Here is a 24,283-nt window from a genome sequence, read left to right as displayed (position 1 = left end):
ATGACTTCTTCCAGGTGAGGAATGTTCTTTCTGCTTTTATGAGGAGTAATTTTTTTTAAAAAGGTACCATTAAGAAACAGGTGCAAGGGCAGAGGAGAATCTGGAAGTCTTAATGGACTGCTGGAGGAATTTGAGCTTCATATGTTGCTATTCTGCAGAAAAAGACTTGCACAGAAACTCAAGGCTATGTTTTTTTTCTTCTTTTTTTCCAAGATAGAATAACTTTGAAAGATAATAAATACAAAGAGCAAAGCTGGGATATTGTTGGAAAGACACTCCACAATGTTAATCTAAAGCTGGAGCATTTTTTTTTCCACTGCAGACAAAAGATTTGCTTGGAATAATAAGAGGACAGCTGTTAAGAAAGAAAAACAAGTTTTACAGTTAAGCAACCCCAGAACTGAGCAATAATCAGATCCAGCTCTGCAGAATGGTGCTTAGCTAATTTAACACCTCCTTTCTATTTTTAATCACTGCTATATTTGTTATTTACTCAATTAAAAAATTATTTAACAGTTTGCTGGAGACAACTACCAAGGGATGGCCGGTTTTCTACTGAGATGCTAGAGTTGCATGGAAGGTTTCTTTCAGGACAAAGGCTATGAGTTCCAAATCAAGAAACACCTCCATCCACCTACCCACCCCACACACCATCTTAGAGTGTTGGGAAGTAACTGCAATGCTGTTTATGAAATACTCTCATTCTAGATAGGAATCACGATTAGAATCCTATCCAGACCATGCCAGGTCAATCAGAATCATTAGTCCAAAGGTGTTACAGGAAGAAATACCTAGGTGAGTCAGCAAATGTATAGGTTACAGGGAAAGTAACATTGCCCAGGGGGGAGGGCTTACTGCTATAGTCTGCTGCCTACTCCATTCTTCACCCGCTATAGCTGATAGGGATTCACAACTCAAATATATGTTCTTATATGAAGGCAGCTATCTGTCAATCTGCAGTGCCGTGAAAGGGAGAGAGAGAGAGATAAAATTTTCTATAATAAAAATCATGAAGAAAAGCAGCATCTTTTAAGCAGATCTTATATGGCAGTGGCCTAAATCAATCTATCTATCTATCTATCTATCTATCTATCTATCTATCTATCTATCTATCTATCTATCTATCTATCTATCTATCTATCTATCTAACTATCTATCTTGTCTGTTTGTCTGTCTGTCTGTCTGTCTGTCTGTCTGTCTGTCTATCTATCTATCTATCTATCTATCTATCTATCTATCTAAATTTATATGCTGCCTATCCAGAGGAGGAGATATGAAAGCTTATCCTCTGTTCAGGTTTGGCTTTGCCGAAAGAAAGGAAGCTACAAGGAATCACCTTTTCATCTCACAATATGAGCAACTCAGGAACAAGAAGACTCTTATCTATGGACTCTTCTGGCTTAGCCATACAGCCATGCTACTTCCTATTAGTTTTCTGGACAAAACTATCTACTTACTTTGTAGATGCAGACCACAACCCTTAGCAAAACACCTGATAAGTCAGCTGAGGTACAGAATAATTCAAATAAGAATTAATAGGCACTAAAAAGATAAACCAATGAAGGACATTATTGTTCATGATCATCATAACAAATAGCCTGATAATGAATTGCAGGTGTTAATTTTGGTACCCGCATTATATATATATAAATCTGTGGGTTAGCAACTGGGTACAGGCATTTCCACACTTGATTTTTCCAGTTCTGCTGTGCCAGATGCTGCTGAATGATTCAGGATTGTGCTTATGAAGCATTGTAGGAAGTAATTTCTATAATTAACAATCGTCCTCATTTAAAATATGTTCATCCTCCTGATTTCTGACGTTTTCTACTTTATAGAAATTAAATTATATTTGAAAATAATTACGATTAGCATGGTATTAGTTAAATTGCATTGCTGGGTCAAAGTGTCATAATTACTATCAGCCAGACAGAATTAATTTCCAAAACCTTCGGAAATCACACTTTACTTCTGGCAGATTTCCAGGAAGCAACAGTGGACTGAAGATGGTTCTTTGTAAAGTGACACAAAGACCATCCAATGAAGGGCTCACTTCCTTGAAATTCCTCTCTGGAGCAAGAACTGCCCACAAATGTTCCATTCAGAGGTTCCCCATGAGGAAATCATAAGACATTGGTCTGCCGTGGGCTTTAGAGCTTGAGGGCCGGGCCTAAGCCGCACTTTTGGTGCCTTCAGATGGACGCTTCCTCTCTTAACCACCTTAGGAAATTGCTTGTTAATGGCTTTTTGATTGTTAAAGATCTTCAAAAGCGCACGTTTCGTTACATTGGGTGAGTTTCCTTCTATCCTTGATGGAAAATGTTTCATGCAATTTAAGAACTTTAAAAAGATTTTTTTTTATTTTGAATAAACAGCAAAAAGGTAACTAGAATATTGTGCAGAAGAGTAGCACAACCTGGGAGAAGAGTTGAAAGAGGGATCAGCCTAGAATCTATACTTGTGGGACATTATTTGAAGGGATTAGAAATCAAACTTTTTAAAAGTTAACAGAAGGAATATAAAGTGGATTTATTTGATTAAGGTTAAAATATACATGTTATTATTCATGTATAACATTCATGTCACATATGCTATTATAGCCCTTAATAAACTTCTGATTAGAATGACAAGATGTTATAATTCATTTATGGGACATGAGATATGGGAAGAAGACATATTTTATTGAAGTATCAGAGAATATGATAAATTACTATTGTTATTTGTACTTAACTGGAGGGAGAAAGGAATAATTTCTTTATATAGTTTTATTTTTTTATTATATATTTTTCTTTTTCTCTACACTTTTTCTTTTTTATATTATTGGCTTGTATTCATTTTTATCTTTTATTTATTTATTTATCAATCAAACTTATATAGTCACCCATCTCGTAAGAGATGCTTCCGAGTGGTATACAACAGCAAACAAGTATTTGTAAACTTTAATAAAAATATTATTTTAAAAAGTGACTACAGTTTATTTCTTGCAGTAGCTTACACAGAAATGTGTATATCTGAAGAAAAGATTTGGTTTTATGGCAATTGATGTAAACAGGTCTATTTTTTGCAAGGGTGAGGAATAGGGTAGTGTGGATAATGAAATATCAAGACTATTGGAATGGATACATTTCTTTCCTACTCTTGGTGCCTATAAAAAGAAGCAGAGCAACTTGGTTAGAGAGATAGAATTGGCTCTTCAGGCTGCAGGCACAAGAAAAATATTGATTTGTGGGAAGCTCTAAACAGGCACAGGAAAGGCTGGGGAGATGATCATTACCATGTAGGGCAATTTCTGGATAAAGGAAACTCCAAAAATGTGTTATGCATCAGGAAAGTGCACCAGTTAGTACACTCAGCCCTTCTTGCTGCTTGCTGGCATTTTTAATTCCAAGAACAGATGGGGCTCCGCTTGTTTTCAAGGCCCAGTTTCTGGCAAGCCGCGGACCAGTGCCAGTCTATGGACCGGGGTTGGGGACCCCTGGCCTAGGCATCCCATCAATGAGCAGAGACTCACCGAACTGCCCCCTGCTGACCTTCCCGTCTTTTGCAGCCTCTGAGCATTCTCAATTAGGAGGGAGGTGGTAGTACTCCTGGGGCCAATGATAAAGGAAAGAAATCCTAAAGTAGTAACAGCTGCTAGTAGACAGGCCAAGGTGGGTGGGTGTGCTGTATGCGGAAAAGTGTGTGCTTCTTAGCCATGTACAGGCAATGTATACAGGCAATGATAATGTTTCAAAAAACACTGAGAGTAGAGGAGATAATTGCCTGAGGTTTGTCATCACAGGCACAGCCAACTAGATACATCCCATTCGTAACTTCCCATATCTAATTCCCAACTCTGAGCAGATATACTGAGCAGATAACGTGGAACGGCTTTTCTTCATATACTTCTCATGCTTTTGTGGTACTGAAAACAGGTCACAAACTGTTTTGATTAGAAAGATCTAGTGGGGTTACCTGCACTTTCATTTCTCGATCTGTATCCCAGATTCGGATAATGCGCACATCTCCGGAAGTCATGAGAAGTCCAGTTTCTTGTTCCCAATCCACCACCATTCCTGCTCCTGGGAAAAGACAAAGCACAGCACACATTATTTTTTTTTATAAATATGCAGACCCAAAGAGAGTTAACAGTCCTATAGGTCTGATTCCCAGGTCTGAATTCTGCTAGAATTAAATGGCTGCTCTGAAAATCCTATGGAAAAATTGTGGATTCCTGGATCTGGGCAAATAAAAATGGATCTACAATAAGCATTATCTGCTTCTTTTAAATTTCCCTCATTCGATTTCAACTGTGGTGTATGTAGATAATGAGGTAAATGAGATATCAAACAAAGCCTGCTGACAAATTAAGTCAGACTATATCTCATTTCAGATATAAAGATTTGCACCAATGTAGGCTAGAAAGAGAACAAAGCCCTAAAATGAGTATGTTGTCAAAAGGAAAACTGTGAGGAGCTGCAGTGTGGCGAAGGAAAGAAGGCAAAGGAAAGCGGGTCCAAAATTAGAGCAAGAGTATTTGACAAGCCTTCCTTGTTTTGCTAGGCAAATGAGATAGCAACAATATTTTCTATTTTCCATACCAGCTATCGACAAAGATTAAACCAGAGAATAATGCAAACAATCAAAGAGAAACCAAATGTTTCCTCATTTTTTTCTTAGGGTTCCTACAAGATGCTAGTCTTTTAAATAATAATACCTATTTGCAAGCTACTTTGCATGTCATTTCTAAATAAAAGGTAAGTTGTTTTTATTTTATTTGTGCCTCTGAGTCAATGTTGATCCCTGGCATCTGCTCGAACTAATCTCTGCAGTTTTTGTTGACAAGATTTTGGAAATGGTTTGCCATTACCTCTTTCTTAGGACCTGGGACAGGATGAGAACTCACAATCTGGTTTTTAGCCTGCTGTCTTAACAGCTACACCCAGCTGGCTCAAATAAAAAGTAAACCCTGCACTTAAACTGGTCAAAACTCTTTTGTCAAAGTTCAATGTTTTTTTTTTTCAGTTGAACCTAGTCAGTCACTAATTCAGCCGAACTGACTTCTGTCCTAATTCAACAGAACAGAACTGACAGAACAGAACCTGACATACTGAACTGAACAATTATGTAATGGATTATTTTGGATGGTTGCGTTTAAGCCAGAATGTTATGTTTTCTGAGTATATAAAGGCAAAGTATCTATAGAAATATCCATATTCATTTATTTGTCAGCTTGAATTTGGGGGGGGGGGTGGAATTTGGACTCTAGGGTCATGTTGGCATTGTAAACCTTACTTCATAGTTTACACTCCTGGTGCAGAGGGAAATTTAAAGGCTTGCTAATGAGTAAATTCTATTTCTGAGGTTGCTGCAATACTGAATATCACATCTTTTAGTTCCTGGTTGAATGCTATGACTCAGAGTGTGAGCGGATTCTCAGGCATCAACGTTTTTGCTTTCAAGGAAACATAAAGCTCAGAGATATTGCACAGTTCAATAAAAAAAAGAATGTATTTTGTAGAAGAGATAATGCTCCAAAATCCACATCCAAATCAAATTTAGACAAATTGGCCTAGCTAGAAAAAAAGAACCCAGAACATTTACAAATAAAAGTGACTGAAATAATTGTATCATAGTTACGATTAAGCACATGCCAATTAAGAACATACAGTGGAGAAAACTGCTACAAGGATTCCTTCTCCACCTTTTTGGTACTACCTAGGCTGCTATCACATGTAGGTTCAACGGGGAGGCTTTTCTCCTAGGTAAAAGGTTTATTTTTCCTCACACTGACTTTAATACATTGAGAGTAAATGTTGAAAAGTAAGCAGTGAGTCAGCATCACCAAGGATACCCAGGCCATCTGCATTATATGCAATAGCAACCATGAACCTGGGAAAATGAGAAAGTTTTCAATGACTTTGACCTCCAGAAATTTCCCATAATGAGCTCCAAGATACTTAATGTGAATATTTTCCTTTCAAGTTTATAGTCTGCTCGTATGCTGCTCAAATATACTGCTGTGGGGAATCTACTGTCTTTTGTTCCCTGGTGGAAAAGCCCCCAACAGATTATTCATATCTCATATTGTCTAATATTGTCAAAGAAATATGAATGGACCTGATATTACAGTGTGCAGATACAAAGCACAGAAGAAATGGGTGTCTTGCATTAGTACAACATTCTTCTTGTTTCTAACCAACAAAATCCAAGGGAATTTGAGTTTCCATTACCTTATCTAGCTAAGCTTCTTGGCAAGGAAATCAGGCTGTCATAAAAAAAGGCTTTCGAAGAGGAGATGATTCATAATGGTCTCTTCTACAATTCTACAACACAGTAGTGTCCTGTTAATTTCTCCGTCACATCCACCAGGTCATTTTCAGAAAGACAATGCAAAATACTAGCTATGATTGGGATTCCCTCTCACAACAAGAAAAGGCCCACATTTCTTGTCAGAAAATCAAATCAGACTCTGGTATTTGCCAACTGTGACACCTGAAATGGCTCCCAAATGTATAGTGTAGTGGGGAGAGTAGAAATCTGAGTGAAATCATACAATGGGATTATTTTATGCCAGTGCCACCAAAATACTGAACTGATGAATTTTTGCAATATAATAAATGGCAAAGAAATGCAGTCTATCTTTCTTTGAATTACATGTCATTATAAAGGTTATAAAGAAAATGCATCTTTTTATTCTACTTCCGTTCAATCTGTAGCCAGAGCCATCACTAACACTGGGATATTTTGTTATAGACAATTGTGCAAATGCAAGACCTTTGATTTGCTCCTGACAACTTTTGAATCTAATATAAGAAATAGAACTGAGGGGAAAAGAAAGGACAAGTTAAATTGACAGTTTAGATCTTTATCTGAACACCCAAACTGATTATTCCTTTAGCTTCCCTGGCAGGTCTGAAGAATGCAAGAGATCTGAAGCGAGTGTGAAAGTAATACTTTGAATGATAAGCATTTTCCAAACAGTTTGTGTTTGCCATCTTGTTTATGGTCTGCATGACAAAATAAATCCAGCAGAGGGCTTTTCCAGTTTTAGCAAGCAGCACTCTGTTAAGTAATGCTAAATATACTAGCTTTCCTATCATTCCCATTTAGGGGAAGGCTCCTTTACATTTGCAATTGTAGTCCAGTCTGCAAATACTTAGGAGTCTATGGTTGTTTTTGCAAGAATGTATAAGCAAATTAAATGAATAAAATATTAGCAGAGGTGAGAGTTAGGACCTTGCCAATCCCATTTCTAGATGCAGGAGATTCTGGTATGGATGAAATGCAATGAAATTCCTCAATGTGTTCTGCTTCCTCATAACCAACCTTGCCACTCTCCTTTGAGTTGCATGAAAGATGTCAGCACAACCTTTATCTTGCAGACTAACAGAAATCTGAGAAAGCAGAGATAGACAATGCTCTTTTGCAGTTCAGCTCCTCCAAAGATACTGGGGCTGGCAATGTTACAGAGGGTTGCTGCCTAAATAAGACTTTGGTTAGTTTTAGCCTGATGCTGAATTAACATCCTCCTATTGTAGCGCTCCTTCTATATCAGGAATCACATCGATTCTGTTTGGAATATAACTTAAATTCTTCTGCTTAGACAGCACTTTCTATCTTGATTATTAGACTTTATATGACCAAAGTAGGCTTTCTAAGATGCTTCTGGTTTCCCTGATGAATATTAATCAAGACAAAATGAATAAGGTGCCAGAGTTTAGTAGAGTTTGTTTTTGTCAAACTGCATGTAGCATAGAGGTTTTTCTGTTGCTGAAAATGGAGCATCCTTCCTAGGCTTTCAAAGTATCTAGAAGTGACTATAATGATGCTTTTCAAAGAGTCTTCATGAATCTGCGGAACCATTCTGGTCTCTTCTCTTTACAGGAATGATGTACGATGTTTTTATTCTGTCATTTATTTTCCTGACTTTGACAATAATTAAACAAAAATCTACTCCTGCTGAAGCCTCACTTTCTTCATCTGTAAAATGGGATTTATAAAGCAATTCTTTCTCTCCTGTGAGATGGGTAGCATACAAATAAATGTTCATGAACAAACACTGTTGAGAAAAAGTCTTCTCTTGCAAGACATATTGGTATGTAAAAATCTATTTTAAAAAAGCACATAAAAAACAAATGCCTATGCAAATATAAAACATTGCATAATTCTGGAAACTTGAGAATAGTTATTTTTATCTTTTTTAAAAATAAAAGAAGCAAAGATCCAAACTCAGGGGTTACACTGAAAATGTAACAGTCCATGACCAAAATGCCTGTCTATATTTGTATTTAGTTCTGTTTTTTTATATCCTTCTCCAGTTTTATCCTTTGTCGATAGTGTGTTCTGGATTCTTAATTGCTTTTTTTCATGGTGAGCAACAGAAACCACAAGGGAAAAACTCTAAACGCAACAAATGACTAGAAGAAAAATAATTCTCAGACATGGCTTACATTTATTACATCCCACTGTGTTTCTGAAAACAAATCTCTTTCTTAGTTAGGGTCCTTCAGCAAGCTGCACGGGAAACTGTTTGACTTTCTCATTGTACAGTCAGACTATCTTACTTTATAAAGAAGACACTGAAGGGAGAAGCCTTGAGTAGGGCTAGCAAAATCTAGATACCCAACATGGCAACCCAGAACCAAAGATCTTGGCATTGCTTCACTACTTGCTAGCAGTCACCTGAATTTTGGTACTTCATATCTGATAGAACCAATTAAAAGAATCTTCTTCTATAGCATGGGTGTCAAACCTGCTGTGTCAAGTGATGTGTCGCAATCTAGCACAACTTTTTTCCTCTTGCCGGAGCTGGGATGGGTGCGGCTTCCATGTGATGTATTCAGCCCGTGAGCCGGCAGTTTGACACCCCTGTTCTATAGATCCTCAAATGACCAAAGGGAAGGAATCCTGATTTTCTTAAAATGTGCTGAAACATAAATGCAGCCCATTTTTAATGGTTACTCTCGTGATAATTTGCTACTAAAGTAGCAAATAAGATGATGCTATCCTTCTACTGTTACAGTATCTTCTGGATTGGTGGCAGGGAATGGGAGTGGGTGACAGGGTGTTTCGGTGGATGTCCTCATTTTTCTGCAGCTGGTTCCAGCCAGGGTAAGAGGGTGGTCGTGAGAGGTTGACTCTGAAGCCTGAGATTTGTGGGTGCCACAGGTGCCAACATTTTCATGTCCTGGTATATTATCTATGAGGCTACAAGGAGAGGTCATCATCAATACGCTGATTATATTCAATTGTTCATCTTGACCTCTGGCCAGTCAAGCAATGATATCCAAATTTTGTATTATTGCTGCAGCCTCTGGAAGTCTGTATAGGGCAGAATAGATTCAAACTCAGGTCTAGCAAGGCTGGGTAGCTGTGGGTTCCTGGCTCATCTGATTCTGGGGACCTTCCATGTTTTGCAATGCCCCACTCAGGCCTGGTGTGCAAGTGACAGCTGAGTCCACGAACATCTTTGCACTGGTGCAGTTTGTATGCCAGTTGCATCCTTCCCTGGATTGGGAGGCCCTCCTCAGTGTTGCCCCTGTTTTAGCCACTTTGAGGGTGGAATGCTGCCATGTGCTCTACAGAAACTGCCCCTGAAAACCACATCAAAACTGCAGCTGGTCCAGCATACAATGGCATGAGCAATGATAGGCAAACCTCACTAGCTTTCTCTGGTGCTTCACCTTCCATTGTGTATTGAGTTATGAGAATAACCCTGAGGAAGAAATGAAAGAGCTGCAGCCAGGGCAAGACCAAATAAAAGAAATCTGAGCCAGAGCAGGAATGGAATGAGAGAAAGCATCTCAGACTGGATCTTCCCTTGTTCTCTTTAGCATAAAGGCAGGGAAGGGGAAATTTACTCAGAGTGGCAAGATTCAGTCACTGCGACCCTACAATAAAGGCAGTTTTGGTCATTGTAATTTGGCATTCAAATCTGGTCTACCTCAAAAAGCTGACATCTCAGGAATAGTGTCCTAGTGGGGAGTCATATGATCCCCAACCTTTACACCTTTAAATGAGCCTTAATGACTGGGCTTCTCTTTAAGCCTTGAATTACTGTGCGGTCAGACCCCTTTATGTCAGGTGATAGGGTGGTGTTTTGTGGATTTCCTCCCTCTGGGCACCACACTTCTTCAACAGTTTTTATTTTGCAGTTGCAAGAATCATTTTAGAATCAGGAGGCCTCGAAATGTGAGAGATAAATAAATCAATGCTTTAGTTTAACTTTAACAGAATGTGCCATTGCACTGACTTCTTAGAAAACACAGTTCCAGGCACAGCATCATCTTTCTGACAAGCAGTGAGCAGCAAGTCTGTCTTTTAGTCAGTCCCTTGATGAAACAGAAGACCTTCCAGGACCACAGCCTGGTCAATTTCTGCACCATTCACCACCAGAGGGAGCCACATGCTAAGAGCCAGTCTCCCTCCAGCCTTAAAGGACTGCAAGGAATTAAAACCTCTCACAAGAGATGTTTAGATGTTATTTTTGCAAAGTCACCTACACGACATTGAAAGTACTCATAGATAAGTATTCCCTAATCACATGCATATATAGAAGACTGTGAAATTATAATAAAGGGAAAACTGTACACAACCAGGAGCCAGGTGGCCACTTCAGGGCAAACTAATACTTATTTAGGGAGGTCAGAGATGTCTAGTGGTTTTTAAATAGGAAAATGTAACATTATTGACTCGTGTTTGCTTCTCAAGTTTCTTATACCTTGAGGATGAGTACATTGCTGACCTCTGATTTTTTTTTTTAGTTAAAAAAGGAAATACAAACTTTTAGTGGGATGCTAGAGTAAGATAGACAAGTGAGCAAGATGTTTTACTGACCTCCTTCAGAGCCTTTTGAAACTATGTTTTTGCATGCAACTTATCCATTGAACAATTAGTTTGCTCCTTTTTTCCCCAAAATCTAGATTCTTCTGTTAGAGACAAAACTTTTGGTTTGTTTATTTGTATCCTGCATTTATTATCTTTACAAAGAACTCAGGGTGGCAAACATCCAACACAACTTTCTTCTATTTTCCCCACAAAAAAACCCTGTGAGGAAGGATGGGCTGAAAAAGAGTGACTGACCCAAGGCCGCCCAGTTGCCTTTCACGTCTAGGGTAAGACTAGAACTCATGATCTCCCTGTTTTTAGCCTGGTGCCTTAACCACCAGACCCAACTGGCTTTCCTTGATTGCACTCCCAATATTCAGACAGCAAAATTTGAATACACAGAGATGCATCCATCATTGGAACGAGCACAGAGTTTAGATGTGCGAACAGAGATTGTGACACTTTTCTCTGCTTCCAAGATTGTGTTCTTTTACAAACTTTTCATATATATGTAAATTATTTTGTTTACTTTGTAACATATCAGGTATTTCCTGTCATTGTAGAATTTAAATGAGCCATGGTGTGCAGCGGTTAGAATGCAGTATTGCAGGCGAATTCTGCTGACTGCCAGCAATTCGATCCTGACCAGCTCAAGGTTGACTCAGCTTTCCATCCTTCTGAGGTTGGTAAAATGAGGACCCAGATTGTTGGGGGCAATAGGCTGACTCTGTAAAACGCTTAGAGAGGGCTGTAAAAGCACAGTGAAGAGGTATATAAGTCTAAAAGCTATTGCTATTGCTAAATACAGGTAGTCTTCGACTTATAACAGTTCATTTAGTGACCATTCTAAGGTACAATGGCACTAAAAAAGTGACTTATGACTGTTTTCGCAGTTATGGCTGTTGCAGCATCTCCATGGTCATGTGATTAAAATTCAGACGCTTGGCAAGTGTACAACTCATATTTCTGACAGTTGGCAATGCCCCTGAACATGTGATCCCCTTTTGCAACCTTCTGACAAGCAAAGTCAATGAGGAAACCAGATTCACTTAACAACCTGTTATTAACTTAACAACTTCCATGATTCACTTAACAACTGTGGCAAGAAAGGTTGTAAAATGGCACAAAACTCACTTAATAACTGTCTTATGTAAAAACAGAAATTTTGGGCTCAACTGTGATCTTAAGTTGAGGATTACTCATATATCCCTGTTGAAGACCACGAAGCCTATCCTTTCCTTTCCTTTCCCGGTGGGACCATCTCTCCCTATTTGAAAGACACAAAAGGGGGAGACAGGCCCAGTCATTCTGCCAGAAAGTCTTTCTGCATTAATTCCATAATGTAAGAACAATGCTAGTGCTGTCTTGTGCAAATGTATGCTTGAAAAGAACCCAAATATAACCATGTGAAGGCTGCTTCTTTAAATGCAACTGAATATAATGGCAACTCAAGTCTCCGGTTCTGATCTTTAACAAAGGAGAGAGTGCCAATTGTCCCACTCCAATTACAGAGCCCCTTCTCTTTACTGTACGTGATTCCCAAACTGTATTGTTTTCTATGGATAGTATTGTAGGTTTTATTGCTGGTTTGCTTTTGGACTGCAGCTACTGATGCTATATGAAATTTATTATTTATGGCTTTTGATTTTATCATGATGTAAACCATGTTGGAAATCAAAGAAAAGGCAAAGCAATGATATTCTACAAGCATACATCACCCTGGAATCCTCTGGAGCTCAAGTGATCTAACATGTTATGTTGGGATGATTGGATACCCATGAGCGGCACTGCTGGAGGTGCCGTGGTAGGATATCAATCTTAAAATCAACAAAGGAAGAAAATAAAATATTGAACCATACAACAGGAAAGAGAAGAATGAAGGCAGGAAAATTCAACATTTTTTTTCTTATATTGCTAAAAACTCATTTCAGAAACTAATTTTCAGGTTTTATCAGTTAATGTATGCAGAACGACCCCATTGTTTGATTCACCTGGGTAGTTTTACAAAAATATATTTTTCATCTGTTGTTTGTGAACACAACCATACGAATATCAATCTGCTTTGGGAGGGAAGACAAAGAAGAAAATATCATGAAAATACCAAGGCAGTGATCATTCACTAATGTTGCGAGCTGGATTTGAGTGTTGGAAAAAACATAAAAGTGGGTTATGCATTCAAAAATAAACACACACTTTAGAATTTGAAATGTGCTCGCACATTTCTCGTAGGGAAATCTGATACTGCCACTGCCACCCTGTATTGTGAGAAAAATCTGGTCATGGAATCTATTTATGGTGGCTCGGTAGTACAGTGGTTAGAATGCAGTATTGCAGGTTAACTCTTCCCACACACCAGGAGTTCAATCCTGGCAGACTCAAGTTGACTCAGCCTTCCATCCTTCCCAGGTGGGTAAAATGAGGACCCAGATTGTCAGGGGCAATATGCTGACATTTGTAAACTGCTCAGAGAGTGCTATACTATGGGATAGTATATAAGTGCTATGCTAGTGCTATTGCTATTATCAGATCCTGGTCCTGAAAACCCAAACTTTGTTACAGCAATAATCATCTTATGAAAGCACCATATATGGTTAAATGAATTTGGGAGCAAAAAACTTTCTCCAGAATACAGATTTAAAAAACGGTTCAGTCCACTTTCTTCATGCAAGAAGCAACGATATTGCTTAAAGTACTATGATATACAACATAGCCACTGTTGGCTTCTTGGTGTTCTCTGACCTTGGTTTTTTTTCCTTCCAGACATTACCAAACTAGATAACTTCATGTCAACAAGGAGAACCTTCTATGATGATCCGTGCAGGATGCAGAATTACATCTCAATGGATCAACAAAAATTTCAGTACAGAGGCCTGACTTCATGAATGATTGCTTTCAAAAGGAATGCCATTCAGATTCCCCGTCCTGCAAAAATAATTGCTTGAATTCTATCACGGTCTAATCAGCATTTTGATTAGTTGTATGCATAGAGGCCACAACAGAGCCTCAATCCCAATTATGCACAGATGATCTTTTATACACAATTTCTCTTGATTGCTGCATAGGGCATGTCTCTATTTTTGTTTTCAGGTAACAGGGAGAAAGGTAGATTATCTCATTCTTCATTAGATCCTAAAAAATGCTCTTCCAAATAATGCTCTTCTCATCCCAAGTTATCTCTTACATGACAAAAAAGGGTATCTAGGGTCTCAGAATTGCAGCCCTCTTCACTATTTCCTAGTCTCATTGTCTCTCCTCTTGTAAGATACCAAACAGTCATGATTTCCATTGGTGCCATTAGGCCTCTGTGATCCTGGCTCATCATAGGTGTTGGATTGCTGAGCTGTTCTTCCAGCTCTGTGTAGAGCAGCTTAAATGGCAACATTCCTTTTTTGAGCTCTGCAGGATTTCAGGTGGTTGCTTTCCTACCAGTGGGAAAGGTTCTGTCGTTCCTTGCCTCTCGATCCCGTGGCTTTTCTTTTTTCCATTATCTTTGGGCTTCTGGGCAGCTTTCTAATTAGTGACTTGGCTTCTTTCTTGCTTTTCTGCTGCAGAAGCCAAGGACACATCAGGCAGGGTCAGAGGTAAAGTGCCAGCTGGGGGCTGATTTGGGCACTTCCTTTTGGGGCAACTAAAAGAAGTGGTGGTCAGCTCATTTTATGCTGCACAGAGGACATATGTGGGCTGTTGGACTGATAGAGGGTTTGAGAAATGTTTAATAACAACCCCACCAGCACCACATATGTAGTACCATCTCTTCCTTTCCTTTAATTATTTTCGTATCAGGGCATACCGTATTTTTCCGTCTATAAGACACACCCATGTATAAGACGCTCTCTGCGCTGATCAGCTGTTTGGCAGAGCATCAAACAGCTGAGCCGGCAAATCCGCAAGTTCGGCCGGCAGAAGATCTTGCCCCTCCCCCCTCCCATTAGTGGCAAGCCCACAGGGGCTTGACACCTGCACCAGGCGGCATGGCAAACCCACACAGAAATGTCCTGGGCTGAGGAGGTTACCATTATTTTTTTATGTATAAGACGCACCTGATTTTTGAAAAGGGTGTTTGCAGGAAAAAATAGCATCTTATACACGGAAAAATATGGTATATGGATTACTTGTACAATAGGGGCAGGCTTTGATCACAGTCATGATTTCCATCAACTTTTTTGACCCTGTATCTCCTGCCTGGAGGCCTTGTCCCTGAGGTAATCAGTTGTATTATATTATCTCAAAAATTCTCAGAGCTCTGTGGTTTGTGTTAGATGTGAGAATAAAAAAGTTGGGAAACAGATAGAGGCTCACACTGATTTTAGAGACTAGAACTGGGATTTAAATGGAGTATTGCTGTATTTTGGGCATGAAGAATGGGTGACTGGAACCTGGAATATTAGAATAATGACTGTGACTTAGCACAGCATAAGACACAGCAGAAAGAAAATGTACTTCTGTATTTATTAATCTCATTTACTATGGTAGTGCGGTAATATGCAAAGTTACTCTGAAAACCAGCCTTAGTTGGAAGACCAAAGATGGGCAAATTCCAAAGAGTTCAACAGGTCTCCTAGCTTAATAGCTTGATGCTGAATAAAAACCATCTATCTATGAGCTCCTGGCTGATGGCTACTGCCTGAGTATTATTAGTATTGATTCTCAATGGCGGTTGCATTAAGCTGGTCTGATGCTCAATGTATCAAATGGGAAATCATTTCCATCTTCCAGCTTGCTAATTACAACCCTGTCAATAAGCCAGTGAGAAGGGCCTAAATGGTAAAACGACTGCATTAATTTTGTACAACTCATTCCAAAGAATCAACCAAAGTATAAAGGTCTCCATGACCAAGTCACAAGGCACAAAGCCACTTTTGTTCTGGCAGTCACTGCTGACATATCCCGGGTCTTATCATCGAGTGAATACAGTATTCATAATTCATGAAACACCTCAGACGATTACCTCAGCTCTTCTGACACATACCTTATATATATCACATCCTGTTGTGACAGCCATTGATCCCTACCTTAAAATCTAAAGCAGCAGGGAAAGATTTCAAGCCCCACACCTCCACTGACTCCCAAATTCTTAAGTACAGATTTCATCAGAAGTCAAAAACAAGGTTTCTGTTTTCTGGACATTAACATCACAAAGGAGGAAACCCATTTTCTATATTATGACATGAAAGTCACAGCCATCGTATATTTGCACATAGTGTCAAATTGGAACAAATGAAACTTGTGCATCCCCAAATACCTCCTGAAAAACAGAAGAACAGAGACATGGTGGGAAGAGTATATATATAGATCTTGAGCTTTGGTGCCCTGTGTTTGAATAATATGGCAACCATTTCCCAATTTCACTTTTCGTTAATAAGCTGATTCCCAAAGCAAAGCGCAATCCCCTCCCTTCATCCTTCTGTGCTGGGTACGGAAGCGTATTAGACACCCATGATGTAGAGCTCTAACACGAACAGGTTGTGGATACTAAATTGTTTTTCAAGTACTAACACGGCCTGGGAAGCATTAAAAGGAACGCCATTTCTTTTAAACCAAGTAACAAGATTAGAAGGTCCATCCCTCCCGTGCTGTTTGTACATAAGAGGAAAGAGGGCACTCACCTCCCTGTTTACTTCTTTCAAGATAGATTGAAACCCTTCGGGCCAGACCTGTGAGAAGACAGGGATTAAGGGGTTGATGCTAAGGGTAAGTTGATCAGCCAAAGCAAAACAAATCTTTAAAAGGAGTCGAAAACACAACCCAAAAGGAACAGAAAAGAACAGAGTTAGAGAGAAGCAGTAGCAAAAGCTTCCATTCAGGAAAGGAAGGAAGACGAGCAACTTGACTCAAGCAGCCATCCTAGGAAGCCATTAACCACGGGAAGGGGGGGGGGAAGGTATTTTTGGGGTGGGTGGGGGTTGTACTCATGCTCCCAATTGATCTGACATCATCTTCTCTAATCATAGCCTTTTTTTCTGGATCTAGACCTAAAGGCGTCTTATGTTCAAAGGAGCATTAGAAATGAAAATACTGCTCTGAGTGGCTCTGTAGCAGAAATGAAGGAAATCAAACAGAAAACAGGAAGCGTACCTTCTTCAAGCCTCACTTTCTGAGTCACCAGTTCAGTGGCAGAATCATATAGTAGGGTTCAGCAAAGCATACTTCAGTGATTTACTAATGACCACTCAAGATTAGAAAAGGGAGTACAATTTATAGAGGCACTGCTCAAATAACTGCCTAAGTGGAGAAATTAGTCCTACAAGGGGATATGTTCAAAGTAATTTTGTTTAAAAAAACCTGGATGTTGAATAGAGATGGAAGGTAATGACTGCAGATAAAGGGGGGGGGAATTGAATTTTATATATTTATTGAAGCTAGCTTGGCCATAGAAATCTTTTTAATCCAGGAAGAGAATTTCCTGCTCCTTTTAAGGCAAGCATTCTCATTCCTGAAAGGAACTGAAGCAGCTGGAAACACATTATAGGTTCAGTATACTCAAAAGAGCCACAAATATCTATGTAGGAAGTGTTGGTCCTTTTCCCCATTGCAAAGCTTCCGTATTACAGTTCAGTAGCAGTCCAAGCCTCGTGCAGGTAGTCAGGGTATCTGATTACTTGGACTGCTGATCTTACTTAGGAAAGAATAATCTTTAAGGCCTATTCCTCCTTTTTCCCCCCTCCAAAATCCATTTAGTATCAATAAAATGTCATTTTGCTGTCTGTTAATAAAACTTTAAATGTCCTCTTTGTCAGAGAATCTGTATAATTCTTATGAGGTCTGACATATCAATTACACAAATCAACTTTGGCCTTTTCAAATTACAATTGTAATCCTAACCACTAATCCTCTCTAGACTGGCCTATGCTTGCAATTCCACTGAGACAGAAGCTGAATTTAACTCTCTCTGCTTTTATATCTGATTCTCAATTTTAACAGGTGCTATGAAATAATTAAGCTGATCTATATTTATGCAGTTTATGCTTCATAAAAATAGTTATTTCTAAAGACTATCAAATGCCAGAGGAGCTTAGACAGTGCAGTGAGGTTAAATAGTGGATTAGCTATAAAGTCTATTGATCTTGGGCCTGTAAAGCTGATTAAAATTTCAGGGACTATATATTATATTATAGTGTAGTATATTATAGAAAAAGATATCACAATATGGTTTCCAGAGCTTCTTGAAGGAAAAGAATAAATTGTTCTTGTGTCGTTTTTACATCACAACTCTCCCTTTGTCAAAGTGTACACTACGGGGCAGAGAAACCAACAATCATACAGAAGAGCGTGAAAAATCTAATCTAATGGAAATGCTCTGGCACTGCGGTCTTCTGGCAGGCTTCTCACTCTAGTCTGTAGCTCTGGATTTCTTACTGTCTCCCATTCAGATAAAGGTAGCCTTTGACTTACAATGGCAAGTGGGACTGGAATTTCCATCACTAAGCAACTAAATCCCACGGTCACTAGCTGAGGCAACTTCCTGTTGGCTTCCCAAAATCGAATCGGTGGAGAAATCGGCAGGAAGTCCCAGGCAGCTCTCAAGCAGTTTGGCAGGCAGGTAAGGGACAGGGCAGTGAGGGTGTGTGTGAGGGTGTGTGAGAGAGGCATGATAAGGATCTGAGAGGCTGTATGAAGGGGCACAGGGTGCAAGGGAGTGTGGCAAGGGTTGGGGAGAATGGGTGGGGGTGCAAGGGAGGTGCAGGGAAGCTCTGGGAAGGTGTGCAGGTATGTGTATAAGAGGTGCAGCAAGGCTCAGAGAGGATGCACGAGGGTGAGTAGGGGTGGGAGGGAGGTGCAGTGAGGCTGGGGAGGTTGTGTGAGGGTGACGCGCTCAGAGAGAGTGCATGAACGTGTTCGAGGAAGGCATGGCGAAGCTTGGGGAAAGTATGCAAGTGGCAGGGATGCACGGTGAGACTTGGGGGCTGTATGCAGGGGTGCACAAATGGCTGAGGTGGGGTGAGCACAGAGGGGCTGGGTGGGGGAAACTTTCCCCAGCATTCTGTGATCTTCCCTGCCGGTTTCCCCACTGACTTTCTGGGAAAGCCCGCTGAGAAGATCACAAATGGTGATCATAGCATCGTAGGACGCTGCAACCACTTGTAAGTGCGAGTTGGCTGCCATGTACCCAGATCATGATCACACGACCATGGGTTTTCTGGGACAGCCAGAACTCTGAAGACTGGTCATAACCATAATTTGTTCGGGGCCATCACAACTTCAAACAGTTGATAAATGAATCATCGTAAGTCAAGAACTATCTGTATTAATAAGATCTGATTAGGAACTTCTGTGAGAGGAAGGTTAGCTAGCTTTGGTCGTTTGCTTTGGTCTCATTGCTCCACTAAAAATATTGAATTAGAGCAGTCAATAATTTCTTTTAGGACATGATATGTGCATATAATTTATAGCGGTGCCTGTACTTATTTCTCAATGTTTTGATTACAATCCAAGTTAGTTTTATGCTGAATTGACCAGTTCAAGATTAAACCGGAGTTAATTTATAACATATTGTGTATAGTGACTCTGAGCAGCCCCTCCTTCTTCATTGCATATAGAGATCCTTTCTTTCAGTGTCATATTATGGTGAGATAGTTTACATAAATCCAAACATTAGATGATAAGCAATTCCAATGTGTCCTTATTCTTCTTGTATGTAGGGCAATCATATTCTTCTGATAAATACAAATAAGCCTGGCAAGGGCACACTTATTTTTGGTAAAAGAAGAGGGGATTTATTTGTCACTATATTATGAGGTTAGTATAGAACTAAAATCCTTTGAACTCCTCTTATATTTTTCCAGAACAAAAGAATTGCACTATATTATAATATTGCTTTCCTTCTAGCTGGTTCACCACAAATGAGTAAACTTGCACAAGAAGGTCATTAAAGAAAGGACACTCCTTCAAAGTGTCATCTGCTCTTGTTGTTCCCTCAAATCCCTTGTGAGGTCAGTGACCTATTTTTCATCAAGCAGCTCACATCATCAAATAAGAAGTGTAGAACGAAAATGAAGGAAAGCAAAAGCAGAGGGCTGTTGGAATAATTTCACATGTCACCTACAAAGGAAGTGCAACTAAAAATTGGGGCCACAAGCATATTATGATTCTGGGTTTCCACAACAAAAGCAGTATTCTATCAAGAACATGGAGTTCTTGGTTTACAACCATTTGTTTAGTGACAGCACTGAAAAAAAGTGATTATGCGCCTTTTTCACACTTCAGACTGTTGCTGAATCCCCATGGTCATGTGGTCAAAATTTAGATGCTTGGCAACTGGCAAGGATCTGTGACAGTTGCACTGTCCCAGGGTCAATGGACCATCTTTTGTAACCTTCTCAGTCAGCTTTTGAACTAGCAAACTCAATGGGGAAGTCAGATTTCTTAACGACTGCATGATTCACTTAACAACTGCAGTGATTTGCCTCGCAACTATGGCAAAAAAGGTCATCAAATGAGACACAACTCACTTAACAACTGCCTTGCTTAGCAACAGAAATTTTGGGCTCAATTGTAGTTGTACGTTGAGGACTACCTAGATCTCATTTCTATAGAGGGCTAATTTAATTCACTTTGCTTCTTGGCACTGGTTAGATTTTGCTTAAACCAGCCCATTCATTTCCACCACAGCAACAGGAGTTGAAACAGAAGATAAATGAATCTTTTATAAAGCATTAAACCCCCTTAGAGCTTTTATTCATCCGAACTTGTTGCACTTGCTAGGAAGTTATGAATTGGGGAAGAGGGGATTTCAGACATGATGAACCATGTTATTATTACTGTATTTTCCGGCGTATATGTCGACTTTCTAAAGCATGCAAATTGTCTCCGAAGTCGGGGGTCGTCTTATACGCCGAGTCATCTTATACGCCGGAGAATATGGTAGTTTCCAGCGTATAAGACAACTTTTTAAGCATGTAAATCGTCTCCGAAGTCGGGGGTCGTCTTATACGCCGAGTCATCGTATACGCTGGAAAATACGGTATGTGGTGCTTAACTGGTGCTAGGGAAAATGAGATGGTCAAGGGAAAATAAGAACTTCTTTACCCTAGATCAGTGGTTCTCAACCTTTCCAATGCCGCGACCCCATAATACAGTTCCCCATGTTGTGGTGACCCCCAACCACTTATACATCACCGGGTGCCAGGGGCGTGGCCAAAGAAAAGGGGGAAAAATGGTAGACAGCCTTGTTTGGCGACCCCCGTGAAATGGTCGTTCGACCCCAAATGGGGTCCCGACCCATAGGTTGAGAACCACTGCCCTAGATTATCAGGGGCTTCAGTGTTTTTATTTTGGGGAGCAAATTCTTGAGGAAGTAACGGTTGATAAAATAAAGTTAGGTCTATTGCCACTTATTGGTTTCATGGCTATATTTGATGCTGGCAGTTTGGTTTGTTTTCATTACCCTTAACTCCATATAATATGTGTCCATTTTCTCTGGAATGAAGCTAGAATGATTTGTGATATGATGGTGTCACAATATACAATTTGTCATCTGGTCAGTATTTTCTTGTCTCTTATTAATGAACTGCAGAAGCAGACACAAGGAAAGTCCAAGGATAGAACTGAATTTAACTGCATTGGCCCCCAATCTTTATGCTGGAGCCCCAGGATTAAAATAGCATCTGCTTATGCATATTTACTGAACTATATCAAAGGAATGATTTCCCTTTGGCCTTGGACTATTTTTTAATGCATTAACTCATAAGCATAAGGAACTCTTTAAGTGGGTTATTAATATTTTAAGCCAATTTCTGAAAATGTCTCTTTCTGTCAGAACTGGTATCCAAAAGGTAGCTCAAATTCTGATTTTATTTAGCTAATTGGCTACTAACATCAGAACTGAAAACATTATAGTACAAACAGTATACTTCATATTGCCCCTTACAATTACAGTATCTGCACCTTCTTAAAGGAATTACATAAACTAAAAACAGTATTTCTGATGTCTCAGAAGATAGTATTTCTTCATGTAAGATTTCACACTTTTCAGTGTATTAAAATAATGATGAACAGGATTTGCATAGACTGGGACTAGACTATCAATTTTAAATATTGCAGAATCAATATCTATTACATCTTAACTTTTCTAGAGCAAAACAACATGTCTTATATTGGTAGTAGCTTCCTGTTTTGTACCCTCCAGATACATGGGCCTTTATCTTTTATAAACTTATAGTCAGGATGTTCTAAGCTATTGAAGGCTGGTGTGTGTGTGTGTGTGTGTTTCTGTCTATATCACTAGATGAATTTGTACTATGCTGAGATTAGTCTTTCTATTTAAGAGTGACCCAGGCAATTAACTTAATCATTTCCTCCTGCATTTTAACTGTATATTTTTTTAATGATTTGGTGATTGCCTTTTTTCACTCATTTTGAATTTTTAAATAAGCTGCACAAGAATAAACTGAATTTCCAGGGACTGTTCTTTTGGCAGTGTCAAACACTGCTAATAAAATTAATTGAAATGTACAGTAACTGAATGCATGGGCATTATATAGATGCCTTAGACAAGATCCAACTTATTATTTATTTAATGATTATTTCAGAGATGGGAAGATGCTAAAAGATCAGTAAGATGTGAGCCTAGTACGCTTCTATTTACAATGCAATGCACAATGCAATCTTTGCTTGGCTGCTGACAAATGGCCTTTTAAATGGAGGATTTTTTGCCAGATGCCTAAAATGTGCCCTTTAGGACTCCACGTTCTGCAAACATGGAGAGGCATGTTATAGAAAGCTGGATTTACTGCAAATGGACCTCTGCTTTCCAATTGTCTGAGCAATTCAGGATTTTTATGGAAAAAGCCAAGAATAGGTTGTTAGTGTTTTTTAGATCTAAGTGAGATATTTCGTGTGGATTTCTATCAATAGCTTGAATCACATTATGCAGGAAAAGCATGGCAGTGTGAGGGAAGGTGACATTAAAGAAAAATATGTAGATGTTACTTCTGTAAGTGTTCAAACCATAAAGTTCAAAGGGCGTAGATGTTTTATACTGACATGTCAAATCATTACTGATTACTGGTTGTGTTAGCGCAAATATGTTAATAGGCTAGCAAAGTAGTAGTATAGCAACAGGAGATTTTCAGAGATGCAATTTTCAGTTCTTAGGGCAGAGATGTATCAGCTCAGAAATAGGAACTGTCAGTGCTTTAATGAATCCTCATGTCTTGGGAGCAGAGCAAACACCTTTCTATTAAAATATTTGAGAGAGGTTTTTCTGTTTGTGTGTGTTACTTAACTTGCCTCCACCAAGTATGCATAGTAACAAGTTTCTTGCTTTGCCATAGCCCGTACTGTGCCGGGACCATTTATGCTACTTGTAGAAGACTCTGATTGTAATGTTTCCTATTTTCCTCTCCTTCCCTTTCCCCCCACATATGGTAGGAAAGAACTGAAACGGTGCTGTATGTGCTGAAGTCAAAGCGGGCTAAGCAAAATGATATGGGAAGCATGCAAAGCTGGGTCAAGGAAGAATCAGCAAATAAACAGAACAGCAGCAAGAGGTGAGTTCTGGATAAACCCCAAATTGGAAGGAGATAACCAACTGTTGTGAGAAGTTCAAGAAGGGCAGTGCTCAGTGCAGCTCTCTATGACTTTTTCTGAAGAAGCAAAAAGTTAGGCCTGACCTCCACTGATAAGAAATCCAGTATAGTTGAGGAGGTGGGAACACAACTTTAGTCCTGATTCACATTACTAAAAAATGCCTCTCTATCTATCCCACAAGTAGTGTCTTTAGGCCTATGTTTATACTTTTCTGAAACTATGGCTAGGAAGAAATCTCTTAACACGTCAGTCGATGGTAGCCAGAAGTCTAATTACAAGATATTACTGAAAGCAGAAGCAAAGAAGACAGCTCCAGGTTACCCAGCCTCGCTTCAGACCAAGACTAATTATTGTTATATTTCGCATTCAGAAAAGAGTGTTATGGTCATACTTACCACGTGTTGTTGGTAGCATATCTGACAAACCCTGCCAGGCTGTTACCATCTCTGGATTCTTCTCCAGATCAGCAAAGTTCTTCCACACTCTTATAGCACCATCATCTTGAAGACAGGACACACACACACACACAAAAAGAACATACGAAGCAATATAAAAAAGAGTGGCTTTGGGACATACAGCAAACAACCTTATCTTAGTACAGAACATTTTATTTTAAGTTAGAGTAAGTGAATTTAAATAAAAGAGACATACCATTTTCAGAAGCTTTAGAGTTAATCTCTATATAAACTTTTAATCATCTTAGATATAGACTTGGGCAGAAGAAGCCAATGAAAACAGGGGAGGGAATGAAGCGGTGAATATATGGCTGGCTGATGGTGCCTATTAGCACAGGGGAAGAGGGAGGTCTACTGGGCTTTTTAGCCTGGAAGAACTATATGTTTTGGACATATATGGAGGTAAGATCAGTTACCAAAAAGTATATTTAAGAGGGATGGAAGGGCTCTGGATCCAGAAGTGGCTGTGCTTCTTTCCAAGAACAGCATAA

General features: G+C 39.3%; 1 protein-coding gene across 3 annotated transcripts in view; it reads right to left on the bottom strand.

The window, feature by feature from the left end:
* The window catches only part of RPTOR (regulatory associated protein of MTOR complex 1), a 425,821-nt gene that overhangs the window by 22,908 nt on the left and 378,630 nt on the right, over positions 1–24,283 (bottom strand). For 2 of the 3 annotated variants that reach the window (XM_039346112.1, XM_039346131.1), the window contains exons 28-30: positions 23,733–23,837; positions 16,416–16,463; positions 3,955–4,061 (exon numbers count right to left, since the gene is read on the bottom strand). In XM_039346112.1, the coding sequence (XP_039202046.1) occupies positions 3,955–4,061; positions 16,416–16,463; positions 23,733–23,837 (260 nt within the window). The remainder of the gene's footprint in view (positions 1–3,954; positions 4,062–16,415; positions 16,464–23,732; positions 23,838–24,283) is intronic. The other variant, XM_039346121.1, reaches the window with a different exon arrangement.

The sequence above is a fragment of the Crotalus tigris genome, unplaced genomic scaffold, assembly GCF_016545835.1.
Source record: "Crotalus tigris isolate CLP2741 ecotype Arizona unplaced genomic scaffold, ASM1654583v1 scf7180000017551.9496454, whole genome shotgun sequence".
In the NCBI taxonomy this organism is placed as follows: Eukaryota; Metazoa; Chordata; class Lepidosauria; order Squamata; family Viperidae; genus Crotalus; species Crotalus tigris.
Note: the sequence above shows the minus strand (reverse complement) of the source record. Positions and strands in the feature narration are given on the sequence as shown.